The sequence below is a fragment of the Centruroides sculpturatus genome, unplaced genomic scaffold (genome assembly GCF_000671375.1).
Source record: "Centruroides sculpturatus isolate CEXI.00-Female unplaced genomic scaffold, Cexi_2.0 scaffold161, whole genome shotgun sequence".
Lineage (NCBI taxonomy): Eukaryota > Metazoa > Arthropoda > Arachnida > Scorpiones > Buthidae > Centruroides > Centruroides sculpturatus.
This window is the reverse complement of record NW_019384373.1, coordinates 370,880-383,232: the sequence shown is the minus strand read 5'-3', so window position 1 is coordinate 383,232 and position 12,353 is coordinate 370,880. Positions and strand designations below refer to the sequence as shown.

Here is a 12,353-nt window from a genome sequence, read left to right as displayed (position 1 = left end):
ACTTTATAGAATCGGCGTAACATCTTTTCTAAACAAGAGCCAGGTTGCGGCCGAAGTTTTCATCTCTAAAACGTGAACGTAGAACGTAAACGTGAACGTCGAACGTAAACGTGAACATCGAACGTCGAGCGCCGCTCGACGTTCGACGTTCACGTTTACGTTCTACGTTCACGTTTTAGAGATGAAAACTTCGGCCGCAACCTCGCTAAGAACTCGCCAGAAACTCTAATTTTCCAACCATTAAACCTTTTAACCACGTATAAAAGGAAAACGTAACAAGAAACATTCGCTTTATTTTTTTATTTTATTGTTTTTTTTCGCAAAATGTTACAACGCTAATATACAACATTACAGTTAGTCCTATTTTTTTGCTGTTTTTTTTTGTTATTACACACAAACTTTTCAATCATCTTCATTCTTATCATCATCATCATCATCGTCATCTCTTCGGTAACAGGCATTTCATATATATATATATATATATATAAACACAAAAAAAGTGGCTTGAAACAGTTACGTCCCATTTGAAAAATCTTCCAAAAATTTCGTTATTAACACTACTCATCAAAAATTGACTAGTTGAAAACATTTTGATCGTAACAACTTATGTATAATAGCGAAAAAACCTTGTAAATGTCCATTTTTTGTTGTTGAAACCGATCAGTAACAGCTTCAGAAGGTAAGGCACCTATCACAGATACGTACCAAACAAACGTAACAGAGGGTTGACAGTCACGTGGCATTGAAAAACACACACCGGCTCACCATTTTAACATATTTAACTAATCCGTGACGTTACTTTGATTTTGATTAAGCTTCGAAATTTAGGATATGTTACGCATATGTTAACAGAATTTGGGTACCTTACCTTCGTTAACTTTACCCAACGGAATGTGTGTGTGTGTGCTTTTTTTTCCTGTTGTTTAAAAAACTTCTCATACAACGTTACTAATTCGGTTACGTTCGTTACGTACACGAAAACAAAAGATTTAAAAAAGAAACCAATCATGTACGGTTTAACATTGCACAAATGTACATCAACCATTCATACTTATTATTTTTTGGCAAAAGAAACATGCGAAATCATCGAATGGCATCCTCTCTCTATCTCTCTCTCGCTCGTTTTCCTGTCGTAACACGTTTTGTTCTCGAAAATTATGCAAAAAAATGGTTCCTTTTGTTTACTCGTGTGGTCGGGACTAAACACAATGGGCTTGTTTAGCTCCCCCACACGCTAATTATCAAAAAATGGAATGTGAGTTACTTCATTAACGCACGTTGCAACGTTGGGGCTATTCACATAGACGAAGGGTGTAAAAGGGAGCATCGAGTCGTTGTTTAGCGATCATGCACCCCCGCACCCCCTACTGTTTCGCGTTTTTTTTCTTGTAAACTTTACTGCATTTTCTGAAAGAAAAATAGTTTTATTTTTTTTGCTTCTTAGCAGGTACTAATTCATCACAGAAGCTCGACGGATGGCATGGCTACTTGTTTATTAGTGGAGGAAGAGTAGGAGCAGGAGGTGGAGGAAGAAGAGGAGGAAAATAAAGGTCAGTGGAGAGCAACACCTAGCGTATTTTTCGGATCACAACCGGTTAAACGAAAGAAATGGATTATTTCTTTTTTTTTTTTTCTTAATGGGATTGTCGAGGCATTTTATGAGGCATCTCAATTGCGCCAAGTTCGTAGAGGTATCTTGGATGGCGACATTCCCATCGAGTCCTTGCGAGGGGAGTAATTTCGCTGATCGCTTTCGTCTTCCAGTCCCGGTTTCCCGTTCTCCACCTTTTTCTTGTACTGATTGATGAGCAGCTCCATCCTCTCGAGGATCTTCTCGTCCGAGTCCAAGTTATCGTCCCTCAGCATCTCTTCGAGTAGGGGTGATATCTGCTTGGACCTCGCCGGGCTGCTCACCGCTATGGTGGGGTTTTCGGGGGAACGCACTTTGGGGGTGGTTGCGGGACTCTTCCGTGGCCTGTACGTCTCCCTGACAACGCTGGGGCGCGGGGAGCGCTGCCTGAAGGTCCACGTCTTGTTGCCCGTTTCCACCTTCGGTCGCTGCTCGGTCATTCTGAGATTTCGGCACGAGTACCGGCCCGGGCCCTGTCTGGACAGGACGGGGTTGTCGTCGAGCTCGTCGTATGTCTGCGACTGGCTCCTGGGCATTGAACCGGTACCCGTCGATGCCCTCCTACCCTTAACTGGACTCTGGTTGGGGGATGCCCCTCTGGAGTAGCTGTTGTAGTGGTGATCCGATCTACGCCCACCGTAGCTAATGGTATACAGGTCCTCCGAACTCTGAGCTTTCTGGTAGCAGGAGAGCTTCCGGGCGGGGGGATCCAAGCAGGGTATGCGAGATTTGAATATCTTTGCATCGTTATCGTCGCAGGTGGAGCGCCTTCGACCCGTGTAGTGACTGAGCTCTTCGATGGAACTAGCGTCTTGAGAGGACGGTCTAGAGCCCTGAGAGTACCTCCAATTCAGGTGGTCCTCTTCGTAATCGGCGCTCCCTCTGCTGATCTTTCGAGGCACGCTTCTACGCCTTCCCTGAGTGCGACCCTCGCCTTCGGACACTTCCGAAGAGCTTTCGGCTGACATGGGGTGGGGGCAACCGTTGGTCTTGATTCGTGGCGTGGGGCTGTCGTCCCTAGTGTGGACGCTGGTGCTGGAAGCCGAAGAATCGTCGCTGCAATGGGAATTTCGGGAAGGACCCCGAACTGGATAATCTCGGTTGTCCATTTCCTGATGTGAAGATCTTCTACGAACTTGGGGAGATGTCGGAACGCTTGCTGGTTTGTCGCCCCTGCCCAGGCCTGGTGTGGTCGATCTGAAAAGAGGAGCAGATTTTCGTGAGCATTCGATATGTAAACACACTACACCTGTCACAATTGGTGAAACGTGATCTCACCTGTTATACGTGACCTGCATCTGGGGGCCGTATTTACCAGGCGACATGCTCAGCTTGGCCGAGGTCGAAAACCTGTGGCCTGCGTAAGAAAAAAAAGGTAAACGAAACAATTAAGGCTCAGTCGAAAGTCGTAAATGTCACCCGATCCCGATTGTTAAACAATGCGTGAACTCACCCGAACGACACCTGCACGGGTCGTGTTTGTCTAGGTAGTGCTCCAGGGTGTCCCAGCCTCCGCCTACTCTCACCATCACGTGATTTCTTAAAATCTGTAAGAGAAACAACACAAATAAACGACTCGTTCTAAAATCCCTATTTTTTGACATCTGGCCCACTAAATGCCTGCTGATTCTACTACCAACGAATGGAACTGTATCACGGAGCATTGAACATTCTGCTGCACACCAGGTAACAATGGAATCTGAAATATTCGTGTTAGCAAACACTTGAAAAAAAAAAACTGGAATTTCGTTTATTTTATGATTAAGAAACCGAAACGCTCGAGCTAGAAATGATTTTTCGAGTGTAAGCACACCTGTACCTTTACAGGAGAAAAGCACGCGCTCACCAGGAAATCGTGTACACGTCCATCTGTACAGGACTTCTATTCTAATCTGTGACAAAAGTTTAACCAGCTGCACGACGGGATGTGTTCTAATAAAAGAAAAACAAAAAAGAAAGAAGAAATACCCCGTCATGCAACTGGAATTGAACTTGTAGGCTGTTATCACAGATGGGAAAACAGCAGCTTACAGGTGCAACATACCTAAGTATCAACCGATAAGTACCTGCGTATGATTTACAATACTTATCACTACCCTTTTGCGTATCGTCGCGCGTAATACATTAACATTCTTGTGTGTTACGCTCGCGTTAATCTTGTAAGAAATTCGAAAAATAAACGTGACCTACCCTAACGAAGATGAGCACTTTGGTGTCTCCAATCCTGTACTTGCCATCCGCCACCCGAATCATAGGAAACTGCGAAGGACAGGTACATCGATTGAGCAGATCCACAACCTGAAAAACAATCAAATAAATAAATTTAAAAACGTCACAGGGGGCAAAACAAAATACAGCATTTAATATGAACTTTAACCCCGCGCGATCCGTAACCACTTTCATACGCTACACCTGTTGACCCCTTTAATCGGTCAGTTTACCCAAACAAATGGCTCGAGTGGCACTAGACACAATTTATTAGATTCTTTTTTGTTTTTTACTTTTTCCTCCCCTAGAAGAGGTTAATATTCTGGACAGACGGTGTCAAAGTTCGGCGCGTGCCCGCCGACAGCATCAACAAACACAGAGAAGAAGTTGTCATCGTCGATAAGACAGCCGCAGCAGACTGGGATAAAAATATCTGACATGGGCCTCTGAGGAGTGGCCTCCCATCGAGTATAACATGATCGCCCAGTTTTTAGGGAAGGAGACCGGAATAAACTCGAAAAATATGACGAAAGGATCGCGTCACGTGACCGGCTAAAATAGGATATGGCGAAGAGACATTGGTATGAAGATTTAAATAGAAAATTTTCCGCGTGGTTTCGATTCTTTTAAATTGGACCACGCTGTATCAAGTTCCTCACTTCGAATTTTTTTTCAGGTCGGAGAATTTCACGTTTATATTATACAATTAAACCATTTTCTCGTGTTAGGAATTTGAAATAGAGCCACGGGTTCGGGTAATTTGCATTATCTTCACGATTTCGATCATCAGAATCACATTACGTGATGGTACACACACCCATACATAATTTCAATCAATACGACATTCAAATTATCACCATAAAAGAAGCCACGTTATATATGATAACAAAGCGGACATTCTTCCAGGGGTACCATAAACCACTGAAGTAGTTGGTTGAGGGTTCGAGCGCTGGCCTTTTCCGGGTTTTCTCCACGTGTCTGACCCCTAAATAGGGAACAGTTTCCCATAGAAAATCTTCCTGTAGGGAGGCAGATCTCCCAGTCCATTCTTCCATACGTAATTCCCATAGATACATTATGGCATTCGTCCCATTGGGAATATGCCGACACTTACACGTACGATAATAGGGTTTCGACACCTTTTCGCTCCAGATTTCCCATTAAAATAATTAGTGCTTAATTAGCCACTATCTACCACATGATGCCACCTCGCAAGAGCACCCATCTGAATGCTCTTTTGTAGTTTTTACTCTCCCCGGTAACAAACGAAGCTATTAACTTTACTTATTTATAACCTCTTAAACTTACGAGCTGACCCATAAAACGCGACCCCCCCTACTAAAAGATTCTATTACAAAAATCACGGAAAGGCGTGAACTACCAGGAAGAGAGCGGCACACTCGGGGGGTGTAACTCGATTTCGATCGGTTACTTAAAGTCGTTAAAGACTCCCTTCCGGATAATCGGCGCGGATCTAATCGATTAACCGGCCCCTAATGCTCGCACAATTCGAGTTCCAGGAAGAGAAAAGACTCGTCGTACAGAGACGAAGTCCCTTTAATGATGCCAGTTTTTCGACTCGTGTGACTCACATCTGTGTTATTGACCTTGTGCGGCACGGCGCAGGCTGGATGCGTAAAGCATCCAGCGAAAAATAGCGCAGTTGTAAATAAAAAAAAACAAAAAAAAAAAAACTCTAGTGTTTTCCGAGCATTCCGATCGTCCATCAGCATTTTATACACTAGTGACGTAGCGTGATTCCAATTGCTTTATTGGCTAGGAAATCACGTGCCATTGCAATGCATTAATGGAATTTATCCCGTTTGTCACCGAGTGGCGCGGCGCTGTATCGTTTTCTCACGCGTCGTTTTGTGATATCGATGACAATTTATACAGCCTGGCAACAATGAATAGTTACGTTGATGTCGTTTGTGGCAACCTTGTAGAATTTTTTTTTATCAAATGTGGGCCGTTCTTCTGCCCACCGCTTGAAGTAGTTGGGCCATCAATCTTCTCCGTTCGATGCCTTCCACCGCGAGTGTAGTATAAAAAAAAAAAAGAAAAAAGAATCTAGTTAATGGGTTTCGATGAGACCCTACGCTTGTTGCACAATTTTTACCGTTTCGAGTAAGTTAATACCCTGGCCATTTCGATTTTACGACACGGGTTTGGTGAGGTTAAGATCGTTAACCTCGCCGCCGAAAAACGAAATCCGTGTAATTTATATTCAATTACTAAGTTAATACATCCGAAATGGGAGTTTATTAATCTGACGAAAATATTCAATAAGAAAATTATGGGGCGTGGGCGCATTGCTGAATCATAAAAATTTCCATGTCTTTCTACCCCTAGTTCCGCGTAGCGTGTTCAATTTTCTCAGGTGGCACCCTCGTCGATTGTTATAATCGCTACGCTTGGCGCCCCCTGAATTTTTAATTTTTTTTCAAAAAAAACTCTGACGTTAATTTTAAACCATCGCACTTAAACCGAAATAACCTTTCGAAACACTTCAAATCTTCGTTTTACCTATTCGAAACAATGCTAATCGATTTACAGACCAATTCAATTATTATTCGAGCGCGAAGAATCATGAACTGATTTTATTTTATTTATTTATTTTTTAATATTTATGCGACAGAAAAAAAAATCCACCCACGTCTTTTACGCTTCGTTAAAGGGGGACGACGAGAGAGAAAAAGAGAAAAAAAAGGGGGCAGGTTTTTCGAAAGTCGTTTTTCTTCTTACGGAATTTTGTAGGACGATTGAATTAGCCCCGAGCCCGAAAAATTTATATTGGTTTACCCCGATTATGTATAACTCCGTATGTATTGGACTTCCGTCTAGCCGAGGGCCCATTTAGGCTCGTAAAATGTTTCTCTCCGTCCCTTTTATGTTCGTTTTCGATTACTCCGAAAATTATCGTACTTTTTATTATTATTATTATTACTATTATTACCGCCATCTTCGCCCTTCAGGCAAAAATTCGGAAAATCGTATCGAATCCATACGCGATGTTCATGCCAAATTATTATTTTCGATTTCGTTCGGAAATGCCATTTTCCTCCCCTTTCCCGAAAGCGTCACGCTTGAAATTTTTCTAAAAAGCGCCATTTTTTTCCCCGTCGTGATTCGCGCTTCGTGCTATATATGTATATAAAATAAATAAATAACGTTATGTAATGTTTACCGAGAAGAATATCTTCTTGGCTTCGGTTTTTTCTACAAAAGTCTCATTTTTTTTTCTTTCGTGTTTACCGGCGCGACGTCACGAAACGGGAGGCATTCAGCTTCTCCACAATGCGTAAAAACCGAGTGAAAGAGGCCATTTGTGCTTGTTTACTTAATAGATCTCCCTTTTCGCTTAATCCATTCCCCTTTTCGTTACTAAAGACGTTTATTTTTAGTGTCATTCTTCTTGTGTCGTCACCCATCACTGATTTGTGCCATTTGTCTCTTTCAATAGGGGGTTATAAATCTTTCTTAAGCGTAGAAAAATCGATATGGTGAATATATACAATCAATTCTTCGTTAATCACTCGTCACGAACGAAAAAAACAGACCTTTGAATACCTCGAATTACTTAGCCAGTTTCAAAGTAACTTTCTCTAGGGAACAACGGGCGATATTTTTGTCAATTGTTAAATAAAATTACCGGTCGCCATCTTTGGATCTCGGAGAAAAAAAAAGCGCAGTCCTCTTCTTATATGCATTTATGTCATCGCACCGATTTACTTCATTTAATTTCCCCAGAAGGCACAAAATCTCAAATATATAATATCCGGGAGATAATATATTCCGCTGACGAGTCTCAGCAACTTTATATAGATTAAAATCTCTTTTTCATAGCATTAAACTTGCAAGAACCTTTATAAACAACCAGAAGAATCGAGTAATTCGGTTATGGCGTAAGGCACAAACCTCGTTACTTTGTCGAAAAAAAATGCATTAATTTGAAAAAAATATATATATAATCAAATTTAATTCTTTACATCCACAAGAATCTCTTCAATTTTCATTCCAGAAACACAAGAAACGGTTACATTTTCGTAATTAATGGCCAAAATATGGATAAAAATACTTCCGCCATTTTGAATTCCATTTTCAAATTGTATTGTTTTTTTTTTTTTCTGGAATATTTTCGCATTTTATTTACACAAAGATTTTCGAGTAAATATTCAAAAGACGCAATACGATTTTTAAATCATTTTTCCATTCATAAATCACAATTTCCATTTTTTTCTTCTCAAAAAACAAAGATTCTTTCTGCGAATGCCATAGTTTCTTTGTTACTTCCTTAAAAAATACGTCGAAAATGCGTAATTTAATGAAAAAAAAAAAACGTTGCGAGTCGTTATTTTAAGCGTAAACATTTTTAAAATTACATTTATTTAGTGACTAACTCCATTTTTATTCCTTTACTGTTATGACGTCAGAACTGAATGGCAACAATTTAATGACTTTAAAAGAGCTTTTTAGTCATCAAAATACTCAGAAAATGAATTCTTAAAACTTATATTCTCCGAGGAAATCCCATTTTCTATCTTTTATACTTTAATTCGCAAAAAAAAAACAAAATGTCTGCCGGATCCACGTAGTGACGTCATTACCGTCACGATCGTCTGCTTCTCTAAGTTACTTTTTTTTGTGTTTTTTTAACGTTTCTTCTTCACTCAAATTATTTTTATGGGTGGAGTTAGCTTACTCGCGTGTTTCAACTTCCATCTGTTCGTTGTACGGCAGATGGGCGACCTTGTGTAGGATATTCTCCACCTGTTTAGAATTAGTTCCATTAATCCGTCCGCCATAACGCACCTACCTTTACCCTCACGCCCCCTGCTGATAAAATCGCCTGACCTAAATAGATATTACAAAATTCGTTTGGGAAATGAATTGTTTTATTATTATTAACTCGAAACGTCGTGACGAAATACGTTTTGCTTTTTATTTATTTGTATTATTATTATTATAGTATATAAAATATACTATATTCACCATTTCTTCTTTTCGGAAAAAAAAATTATATATATATATTATATGTATGATGACGTAAATGTGTTAAATCATGACGCAATAAAAGTGGGCCGGGAAATGATCCGATGCCCCTGGCGCCCGATCGATGTATTAACGCGTTGACCTTGTTACTGAATGCTTAACAGGTGTTCGGGAATCGAAGGCCGGAGGGACCGGTCCATACCGGGATGGGCGTTAACCGATGCACGTGCGACCCGTCAGCTCCCAATCGGCGATTCTGATGGTACGGATTGATCACTTTCGCCGGTTTCCTTTTTTTTGTCTGTGGTCTCTTTTAAAGATCTGCATAGATAATGGGAGACCCCGATTGGAAGATGGCATGCAGCAACCATTCTAATTTTACTACTATACATCAATCATATTCGTTCGTTTCCATTCAATACGAAGTCTAGAATGTACGTCTACGATTTCCCCCCTCAAAAACTGATTATATCTACGTAACGAGACGATACGTAAAGCTCTATCTTGGTATTTTTCTAAGAGGAAAAACCCCCCGAAAATAACTCTGACAACGTGTCCATTAGAAACCCGCATCCGGAAGCGCTTTCACAATAAACAAATAAAAAGCGGCAGAGATTTTTTTTCTCTTCTCGATTATGCCACCTTTAAGACGCCTACAGTCAAAATTACACTCGTTTTCTATGACTTACGAAATTTATTAATATCGTTATCGACACGCAACGTGTGACGTTGCCGATTATTAAGAGGAAGCAAGAGATAAGGAGCGATAAAAACAGAGGAATTTTCAAAAGCCCCTTTTCCCTGAGGGTAGTTTTATTGATCAAAACTACTTACTTATCGAACAAAATATAAGAGTGCCACCGTGGCCGACGTCACGTAACATAAGTCGACTTCCTCATCCCTCGAAACTTGGTTATTGTATTTCTTTTATTAGTTCTTTCGCTACGTTTTTATGATAAATTTAATGCCTGACTTTATTGCTTTTGTATATAATAAAAGCTTCAGCATGTGGTCACCCCCTCTCTAACTTAACGCAGGGAAGGTCGAATCGTGGGTTTTTTTTTTATTCTTTCTATTACGTAGGACTGCGTGTTCGCGTAACTGAACTTATTGGATGTAAACGAGGGATGGTTGTACGGCGTGATCCCTCCTCCCTCGCGAGTTTAAACCCTCTTTCGAATTAGTGTGACATTGGTATAAACAAATGACTTACCCGTTCGTGCAGGCTTCTCAAATCATTAGTGATGATTTGCATCCTGGGTTCGGAATAGGTATCCGAATCGTCGTCGGCTTCGTGTCCATCCGAGTCGGCACCACCTTTAGCAAGTTCCGCATCGATCTCTTGTTCCATTTGCACCAGTAGCGGCGCAGGCATGCCAAACATGGCACCTCTTCTCGCCACTTCCAAAAGGCATAGTATGAAACTCCTTTCGTTCTTACGCATCACCAGATCTTCCGTTTCGAAGAGTAAACAGTCCTTGATGGCTAGACTTCGGCACCAAGTGATGAAATTCGATACATTGTCGCGTGCGTGGAAAGTGCCGGGCATGACCCCTGTCCTATAGACAACATCCCTATCGGGGATGGGCATATTGACCCCATTGTGACCCGCCTTGTGCCAATCGCGTGCCATGTGAAGCACATGATTAGCGTGTTTGCAAAGTATAACACCGGTCTCTAGACGATCCATAAAATTGTCCACATTGATGTCCAAATCGTAAAGGCTATTCAACCATTCGGCCAAATCCTCCTTCATGGCGTATAGATATTCTTCGCTTGATTTGAAGGGCCGGAAGGGCCTAGGTTCTAAGTGGCGTAGGAGATGAAGATCGTCGATGGCTAGCCCTTCGCCACCGCCGGATGGACAAGTATCCACGTCGTCTGCGGCCATTCTAATTCCCTTCATAATCCGTTACGTTAGAAAGGTGCACGACTAAACACTAACCATGTCATTTTGAGGGAGAGGTGCACCTCGTACCGAAACACACAGCTAACTAGTTGACAAACTAGCTTTACGCCAAATAAAAACCCTATGTCGGCTGAGATACATGTGACCGCATTGCTGTAGTGACGTAGTAGTACTCTTTCGTAGCGCCATCTCTCGAGATGACAGTAAAGCTGAAGCGATCAACAACAACCCACCATTGAGAAAATTTCCCGTCTCTCCGATCCCCCTAGGGAAATTCCCTAATACTATCCGCGACGCTCGCATTCCGTAACACTGCACCTCCCGAATTTCGGGGAAAATTACACATCGTTTTCGACAATTTAAAAAAAAAAATTTCTTTAAAAACGTTTCCGTAAATGTTCACAAATCGGGACACACAATGCCGAACAAATTGACCTTGTTTCTAATAAACACAGAAAAAATCGTACCGAAGTCCGAAAAAAGAAAACATATACAGTACACGAATATAAATTGTATACTTTATTATTAAATAACTTCACAACAGGGAAGAAAAATGTCTCGACTAAATTAGGGAAAGGATGATAAATCATCTTTGCCCAACGGGGGTATAGAACACAACTAATTTGTAAGGATGCCAAATCGTGATTCACAGTTGTAATCTTTAATTTCCCTAATTAGGATCGCTGTTGCCATTCGGCATTACTCATTAATTAGGTTCGATTAGAGTGCGGTCTATTTTTTTAATTAATATGAAAGTTTTAATCGAAATAATAATAATAAATTTTTCGAAATTCTTTTGTGAATTGTATCGATGAGAGGCGTTTCCTCACAGTTCCACTTTATAAGATTGGAATGTGTTAATTTTCACTCTTACCGGATGTTGTCATGGCGATTGCCTCTTCACTTTTGTTTAAATAAAGAACTTATTTTTATTTATTAACATTTTCTATAAATAATTTTTAAATAAAATATTCATTTTAAATGATAAATCGTTAAAATTTCGAACGTTATTTTTTTTTTGAAATTTATTCACAAACTCGTCTTTCGTTACCATAGCAACTAAAGTTTTAATAATTTTGTTAAATTTCTTTTATTTACGGTTCTTTTTGTATAAAATCGAGTTTATTTCTAACGTATTGATATTAATTTTTCAATTATTGTGCATTTTAGTAATAAAAAAATTTAACATCGATATTATTTAAAGCCGATTAAAATCTCGCAACCCATAACAACACGTGGCTTTACGATTAGTAGTAATTAATTTAATTAAATCTCCATAAATTTTATATATTAATATCCCAAATTAAATTTTCAGTAATTTAATCTTCGGAAATCTCAGAAATCTCTTTATGAAGTAGCCATTAAAAGTCAAATTCTTGTTGTCATAACAACGAAGTTTTTTCCCCCTCTTTCTTTCCGTGCCAGCTGATAAAGTTTATCTAGTTTAACGCAATTAATACAATTTATTAAGAAATTATTTCCTTCATAAAACTCAATTATATGCTTAAATAGATAAAATTTCCATTTGTCATCGACATCGACGTATTTGAAATTCTCGTTACTATAGTTACGAAAATTATCTACTGTAGTTCGTAACGAATGAATAAACTCGAT

At 40.1% G+C, this 12,353-nt stretch overlaps 1 protein-coding gene across 1 annotated transcript; it reads right to left on the bottom strand.

Moving 5' to 3' along the window:
- Positions 1–438: 438 nt before the first annotated feature.
- On the bottom strand, positions 439–10,893 carry LOC111615779 (GAS2-like protein 1). The gene is made up of 5 exons (XM_023357219.1): positions 10,044–10,893; positions 3,821–3,928; positions 3,084–3,177; positions 2,909–2,987; positions 439–2,827 (listed from the first exon to the last, which is right to left on the bottom strand). Exons 1-5 carry the CDS (start codon positions 10,734–10,736, stop codon positions 1,669–1,671), a joined length of 2,133 nt encoding a protein of 710 aa, XP_023212987.1. The 5' UTR covers positions 10,737–10,893; the 3' UTR covers positions 439–1,668.
- Positions 10,894–12,353: the final 1,460 nt, after the last annotated feature.

Coding starts and splice junctions, on each gene's coding strand:
- LOC111615779 (XM_023357219.1), bottom strand. CDS start 10,736: ATGAAGGGAATTAGAATGGCCGCAGACGACGTGGATACTTGTCCATCC. Junction 3,929..10,043: donor TGAGAAGCCTGCACGAACGG/GTAAGTCATTTG, acceptor ATTGTTTTTCAG/GTTGTGGATCTGCTCAATCG. Junction 2,988..3,083: donor CCCGTGCAGGTGTCGTTCGG/GTGAGTTCACGC, acceptor TTTCTTACGCAG/GCCACAGGTTTTCGACCTCG.